At 35.5% G+C, this 8,254-nt stretch overlaps 1 protein-coding gene across 6 annotated transcripts in view; it reads left to right on the forward strand.

The window, feature by feature from the left end:
• Positions 1-8,254, forward strand: part of Clgn (calmegin) — a 56,484-nt gene that overhangs the window by 29,859 nt on the left and 18,371 nt on the right. For all 6 annotated transcript variants that reach the window (XM_087193305.1, XM_087193308.1, XM_087193309.1 and 3 more), the window contains one exon: positions 324-513. In XM_087193305.1, the coding sequence (XP_087049431.1) occupies positions 324-513 (190 nt within the window). The remainder of the gene's footprint in view (positions 1-323; positions 514-8,254) is intronic.

Consider the following 8,254-nt stretch of genomic DNA (forward strand, 5'->3'; position numbering starts at 1 on the left):
TCCCCAGTGCTGCAAAAAGAAAAGAAATCAGACATTGGTCTATATTGTTGTTCCAAACAGGCTGGTCATGGGTCCCAAATAAAGTAAACTATTGAGTATTTCCTATTTGAGAAGTAATGGTGCATTTTATTAAAAATGTAGTTTAAGACAAAATATTAGGAAGTCTTGTATCTAGTGATTTCACCATATTTTGATTTATTTCATCTGATATTCCTCTATTTCTGGTAGAAAAAATTTTTTATCCATGAAGCTTAGGTAGTTTTATTATTTAGAAGATTAAGATAGAGGTCTATAAAAATAAGTATAAAATGTTTGCTTTTCAGTAATGAATCCAGATGACACATTTGAAGTATTAATTGATCAAATAGTTGTAAACAAAGGAAATCTCTTAGAAGATGTGGTTCCTCCTGTCAATCCTCCCAGAGAAATTGATGATCCTAATGATAAAAAACCTGATGAATGGGATGAAAGACTAAAAATCCCTGATCCTGCTGCTGTCAAACCAGAAGATTGGTAAGCAAAGGATTTTTTCCAAAGTATTACATTTGTATTTGGAATAAGTAATAATATATGACATACAAGTGAAGTTTACAACCAATACAACTTTTTCTTTTAAAATCAGGACTCCTTATTTTGACTATTATTTGGGAAATAACTTTTCTAAAATGGATTTTGTGCTTCCCTACTTTTAAATTTTTAAATTTTCATTTTAGTTAATATTTTTATTTTGTAATGTGTGTTTATTATATGTTTGTTTTTTATGTTCTCATTGCTGTAGGGAAAAATTCATGAGTCTAACACACCAACACTTTAATTTTATTTCAAATTTGTTCTTTATTGTATGTGTGTGAATATTTTACAAGTCTTTTTCAGTTAATAACTACTTAGCCTTAAAATACACATGTCCTCAACATTTTATGAAACTTTGTAGGTTTCATAAATAATTACTATGCTTAAACATAAGTTTTTCACTAGCTGAATATTTGTGTTGTTTCCATTGTACAGGATTATGAATATTTTCCTTAAAAGAAATGTATTCATTTCCAGAGTTCCCATAACTTGAGTTTAAATTGTGAGAGATACCTGTATATCTCTCCATTTTCTGAAGTAGTCTTTATCCTTCAATTATGTTTTATAATTTCCTCAGAAAGATTGTATTACTTTTATTCCTAAGAACTTCTTTTCCCTCCTGCTGATTGGTAATTCTTAGTTACCACATTACTAAGTAGTTTTTGCTTTTTTATGTAACCCACCATATTAATTATCTATTGCTGTGTAACAAATTACCCCAAAACTCAGCAGCTATAGACAACAATTATTTATTATTGCACATGTTTCTGAGAGCCAGGAGTCTGGGCATGGCCTGGCTAAGGGACCCTGGCTCTGGCCCAGGCTGTCTCCTGAGGGTGCCCCCATACTGCCAGCCAGAGCAGAGGACTGGCTTCCAAACTGGCTCAAGTGGCTGATGCTCAGAAGTTTCACTCCTCCTTGCTTGGGCCTCTCTCTAGGTCTGCTCAAGACAAGACAGAGTGTTTCCCCAGATGGAGTGATCTAAGAGGAGGACAGAGTAACCATAGAAATGGCCGGGTCTCTTAGAACCTAATAAAAAAAAAAAAGAATCTAGGGCCGGGGATTTAGCTCAGTGGTTCGGGCACCTGCCTCGCAAGTGCAAGGTCCTGAGTTTGGTCCCTGGTACCTGGTACCAAAAAAAAAGGAATCTAGAAGTAGCATGCTGTCACTTGAGTTGCCCTGTTTGTCACACTGACCAATCCTGGTATATTTGAGAGGGAGCGATACAGGGGTATGAATATGAATACTAAGAGTAAAAAGGTCTGTTCTTAGTTTACAAAGAACCCCCCTATGATTGGGTGCTAAATTTTGTATTCATAAAATACTTTTTATACATTTATTAAGATAACTGTATAGGTTTTCTTCCTTATTTTCTTGGTACAGTGATTTATAGTGATTGACTTTCTAATGTTGGAATAACCTTATAATACATTCGGTCAATAATATAATCCTTTTTATGTTTGCTGAGTTCTAGAATATTTTTTCCTTGTCAGATTCATTCAGACATAATTTTCATACAGTTAAATTCATTTTAGATACACAGTTTGTGAGTCTTGATGAACACAGACAGTGATGTAATCACCTCCTCAGTCATGGTCTCCAGCACTGGCATCATCCCAAAAAGGTCTCTCTCATCCTTTTGTAATCAGCTCTCTCCTCCTACCCTTAACCCCTGCAGCCAGTGATCTGATTTCTGTCCCTGTAGTTTTGCCTTTTCCAAAACACCATATTAAATGGAATCATATAGTAAATTTTTTTTGCATTTACAGTATCACTTAGAATAATGTTTTTGAGATTCATTTGTTGTTTATGTGTCAGTAATTGGTTCTGTCTCATTGGTGATAGCATTCCTTCATGGGGGTATATCATAATTTGTTTATCCATATATGGATGCTAATTTTGGTGATTTCCAGTTTTGTGCAATTACAAATAAATTTGTGATACAAATTTTTAGACAGGACTTTGTGTAGACAAAGTTCCTCATTTTGGAGGTAAATACCTAGGACTGAGATTGCTTGATTATGCAGAAAATACATGTTTAAATTTAGGAGAAACTGCCAAACTTTCCTAAAGGGCTGTACCATTTTGCATTCCCATCAGCACTGTGTAAAAGTTCCAGTTGCTATACATTTAGAATATTTGATATAATATGTTTTTATTCTTGTTTTGGCTATTCTAAAAGGTCAAGGTAAAAGTTCTTTATATTCTGGATAAAGATTTTGCATTAGTTACATGTTGATGTATGACAAAACCTAAAATGTGATGGCTTAAAACAGTTATTATTTGCTCACAGATTCTGTGAGTGAGGAACATTTGGACAGAGACACACAGTAAGAATGCTATGTGACAAAAAAGGCAGAGGTTGAAATGATATACATACAAGTCAGGGAATATCAAGTGTTGCCAGCAGCCAGCAGAGATGAGGAAGAAGCAAAGAAGGCTCAATCCTTGCCCAGAGTCTAGAGAGAACATGGTCCACCAACAACCTTGACTTTAGACTTAGCCTCCACAACTGTCAGAGAATAAATTTCTGTCATTAGAAGCCACCTAGTTTGTGGCAATCATTATGGCCACCTCAAGAAGTTAATACATATCTGACTCAAACTTGGCAGTAACACCCCTAATATCTGTTCAGTGATAGAAAGTTACTAGGTCCAGCCCACACTAGAGGGGAGGGATTGCACATAATGAGTCAGGAGGTGGCAGGGATCATTGGAATCTCCCTCCCTCAGGCACAGATAACTGCAGTCCTGAGCATGACCTTGACCACAAGCTCTCAGAGGTCCTGAAACAGAGGGCCCAGCTGACTTGGGCCCAGATTCTGACATGCTGAAATCATGCAGTAGTGTATGTTGAAGTCTCTAAATTTGGGATCATTGGTGATACAGCAGAAGGCAGTTAATACAGATATGTAGTAGATAAGTTGTTCTTCTCAGTCTAGGGCTTGTCTTAATTTTCTACATAGTCGAAATTTTTAATTTTTTAATTTTAAATTTGTGTGGAGTTCAGTTTGCTAAAAAACTTGTTTTTGATAATTCACGCTTTTTGTGTCTTACCTAAATAATCTTTGCCTAATTGAAGGTCACAAAGATTTTCTTTTTTTTTTCTAGTAGGCAATGTTCACTAAAACTCTGTCCTGAGTTACTTCCTTTGTATAGTGTGAGATATAAACCAAGACACATTTTTAAAAAATATGGATGTATAATTTTCCTAGCATCTCTTATCTATTTAATCTCTATGATGATATGCACTAATGTCCTGACTTTTATTTCTGATGTGGTAATTTGGTATGTAAAAGTAGAGGTGCATCAATTTTATTTATGTTTGAAGAATTCGCCTATTAGTTTTTCCTCTTCTATTGGTCTTTTTCTGTGTCATTATTTCTATTCTCTTATGAGTCTAGTTTTCTGTTCTTTTTCTGCTTTATTAGGGTAAAAAAATATTTTCTAAAGAATGTAGCTATAAGTTTTCTCTTAAGTGCTGCCATATGTTCCACAAATAAGTTATTTACAATAGCATTCAGTTCAGACTATTTTCTAATTTCTCTAGTGTTTTCTTTTTTCACCTATCTGTTTTTAACGTGTTATTTTTTTATTTAAAAATTTTTTTTGGTACCGGGAATCGGACTCGGATTCTTGCGCTTGCGCAGCAGGCGGCGAAACCACTGAGCTAAATCCCCTCCCCCAACGTGTTATGTTTTAATAAATTATTTATGGATTTATCAGATAAGATTTTCATTTTGAGTCCTAGCATTATATATTTTGTTTGATTTTTTGAGACAAGTTTCTCCACGTCGTTCAGGTTGGCCTTGTACTACACATGTAGCCAGGCTGCCTTAAATTCAAGGTCGAGGTGACCCTCAGGCTTCTACCTCCCAAGTGCTGGATGCTGTGGTCAGAAATATTCTGTGGCTCATGCTGTTTTTGTTTTTCTCACAAATGTCAAGTTATATCGGTTTGGTTGATGATATGATTCCAGGCTTCTATATTTTTACTGTTTTTCAGTCTGTTCTCTTACACAAAAAGGATTAAAATCTTCAACTTCAGTTGTAGATTTGTCTTTATTTTGAGTTTTGTCAGGTTTTACTTCTTGTATTTCAGAGATCTGTTAGTAGGTCCATTTGCAGTATTTCATAACCTCTTGAACTGGCCCCTTCATTATTATGAAATGTACTTCTTTATGAATTCTTATAACACTTTTCTCTTAAAGTCTACTTGGTTTGACACTAATTCAGCATTCCTGCTTTATTTACATTAAATATTATTTTCCACTGCTCTCTGCAGCCTGTATGCACCTTTAGTTTTCAAGGGACTTCTTCCAGGCAACCTTTCTTTGGGTCTGTCCTCTTTTTTTTTTTTTTTTTTTAATATTTACATTCATTTAATGCATTTTCAAGTTAAATATCACTACTTACAAAACTAAAAGTTTATTGTTTTAAACCAGCAATATTGTGCTGTATGTTTTTTGTTCCTTAAATTCTTTTATTGGTACATTTTAGGTATATAGTACGTTTACATTTATCATTGGGTGCTTGTACCTGTACATGATGTATCTTGGTTCTTATTTTTTCCCCATTCCCTGTGTGCCCTTCACCCCCTCCACCTTTCCCTATTTACATAGACTTTGTTTCCATTTTTTTTCTTTTCTCATAATTTTTCCTTTCCCTTCTTCCCTTTCCCCTTCCCCTCCCGCCACCCCTACCCCTTTGGACCTTTTCTTCCTATCTCAAATTATCAATTATTCATTTTAATCATTTTAATCCTTAATTACACTTTCAGTTTCTCACACTAGAGAAACTTCAGTATTTACACGTGTATGTCCTATTTATTTCACTTAAGAGGATGGCCTCAGTATGCATCCATTCAGCTATAATGTCTCTAGTTTCTTGTTCTTTATGGCTGAGTAGTACTCCATTTTATAAAAAAAAAACCCCCACATCTTCTTTATCCAGTTTCCAGTTGATGGGCACTTGGGCTGTTTCCAAGCTTTAGCTATACAAACTGTGCCACTATAAACATGGGTGCACATACATCACTGTGGTATGATTCTTTTAATTCTTTTGGGAAGATCCCCAGCAGGGGAATAGCTGAGTTAAATGGGATCTCTAGTCCTAGTTCTTTTGAGGTATCTCCATATGGATTTCCACAGTGGTTGCACCAATCTGCATTCCCACGAACAATGGAGAAGGATTCCTTTCTCCTCACACCCCTGCCAGCATTTGTTATTCAATGATTTCTTGATAGCAGCCATTCTTTCTGGGGTGAGGTGGAATCTCAGTGTTGTTTTCATCTCCATCTCTCAAATGACCAGCGATGTTGAACATTTTTTCATATGTTTATTTGCTGCTTTTACTTCTTTGTCTGAGAAATGTCTCTTCATTTCAGATGCCCATTTTTGAATTGGGTCTTTGAATTTGGGGGGGTCTGATTTTTTTTCAGTTCTTTATATATTCTAGATAGTAGCCTTTTGTCTACGGTACAGCTGCTAAAAAATTTTTCCCACATTGTAGGCTGTCTCTTAGCTCTGTTGGTGGTTTCTTTTGCAGTGCAGAAGCTTTTTAATAAGATGAGATCCCAGCTGTTGATTCTTTGTGCTAGTTCCCATGTTGCTGAGGTTTGTTCATAAAGTCTTTTCCTATGCCAGTGTCTTCAAGAGGTCTACCTAACTTAACTTCTAGCAAGTTTAGTGCTTCTGTCTTAATATTTATATCTTTAATCCACTTTGATCTTAGTTTAGTGCATGGTGATAGGTATTGGTCTAGTTTCAATCTTTGACAGGTTGAAATCCAGTTTCTCCAACACCATTTATTAAATAGGCTACCTTTCCTCCAATGAGGGTGATTGGCTCCTTTGTGAAAGATGAGGTGGCTGCGTATGTCTGGAGTTGTTTCTGCATCTTCTAATCTATTTCACTGATCCTCAGGCCTGTTTCTTTGCCAGTACCATGCTGATTTTATCACAGTAGCTTTGTAGTATAGTTTCAGGTTGGTGATAGTGATACCGCGAGCCATGTCTTTGTTGCCTAGAATTGCTTTTGCTGTTCTAGGTCTCTTCTGGTTCCAAATGAATTTTTGGATTGTTTCCTCGAGCTTTGTGAAGTATATTGTTGGAATTTCAATTGGCATTGCATTAAATCTATATAGTAGTTTTGGAAGTATGGCCATTTTCACTATATTGGTTCTTCCTACCTAGGGACAAGGGCTGTCTTTCCATTTTCTTATATCCTCCTTGATCTCCTTTTTCAGAATGCTGTAGTTTTCATGTAGAAGTCTTTTGCTTCCTTTGTTAGACTTACTCTAAGATATTTCATTGTTTTGGTTGCTATTGTAAAAGGAATTGTTTCCCTAATTTCTCTCTCAGTGAGTCTGTTATTTGTGTATAAGAAGGCTATTGTTTTTTGAGTATTGACCTTATATCCAGCTACTCTACTGTCTAGAAGTCTTCTGGCCGAGTTTTTTGGGTCTTCTATGTAGAGTATCATATTGTCAGCAAATAATGACAGTTTAACTTCTTCCTTTCCTATCTTTATTCCTTTTATTTCTTTCTCTTTTCTAGTTGCTGTGGCTAATGTTTCCAGAACAATATTGAACAGGAGTGGTGATAGTGGGCATCCTTGTCTTGTTCCTGATTTTAGTGTGGAAGTTTTCAGTTTTAGACCATTTAGTATGATGCTGGCTGTTGGTTTTTCATAGAGAGCCTTAATCAGGTTGAGATAAAGACCTTCTATTCCAAATTTCTGTAGAATTTTTATCATGAATGGGTACTGGATTTTGTCGAATGCCTTTTTCTGCATCTATTGAGATGATCATATGGTTTTTGTCCTTGACTCTGTAAATATAGTGTATTACATTTATTGATTTACGAATGTTGAACCATCCTTGCATCCCTGGGATAAATCAGACTTGGTCAGGGTGTATGATCTTCTTGATGATCCTCTGTATTCTGTTTGCCAGTATCTTGTTGAGGATTTTTGCATCCATGTTCATTAGGGAGATTGGTCTGTAGTTCTCTTTTTGGGTTGGGTCTTTCCCTGGTTGGGGAATCAAAGTATTACTTGCTTCCAGGATGAATTTGGAAGCCTTGCTTCCCTTTCAATTTCCTTGATGAGTTTAAAGAGTAATGGTGATAGTTCTTCTTTAAATGTCTTATAGAATTCAGCAGTGAAGCCATCAGGACCTGGGCTTTTCTTTGTTGGTAAATTTTTTTATTACATTTTCAGTTTCACTCATTGTAATTGGGGTGTTTAGAATTTCTATATCTTCTTCATTTAACTTTGGCAGTTCGTATGTATCTAGGAATCTATCCATTTCTTCTGTGTTTTCCATTTTATTAGAGTACAGGTTCTCGAAGCAGGTATTGATGATGCTCTGGGTTTCTGCAGGTTCTGTCATGAGTTTACCTTTTTCATTCTTAATTGCATGGATTTGAGCCTTTTCTTTCCTTTTTTTTGATAAGGTTGGCTAAAAGTTTATCGATTTTGTTTTTTCTTTCGAGAAACCAACTCTTTGATTCATTGATTTTTTTTTTTGTATTGTTCTCTTAGTCTCCATTGCATTGATTTCTGCTCTGATCTTTATAATTTCCTCTCTTGTAGGAGCTTTAGGTTTGTCATGCTCTTCTTTTTCGAGGAGCTTGAGGTTCTGCATTAGGTTATTTATTTGAGTTCTCTCTGTTTTCCTAATATG

The sequence above is a fragment of the Heterocephalus glaber genome, unplaced genomic scaffold (genome assembly GCF_053883595.1).
Source record: "Heterocephalus glaber isolate CG9 unplaced genomic scaffold, H.glaber_assembly_v1.0 deba00001586, whole genome shotgun sequence".
Taxonomy (NCBI): domain Eukaryota; kingdom Metazoa; phylum Chordata; class Mammalia; order Rodentia; family Bathyergidae; genus Heterocephalus; species Heterocephalus glaber.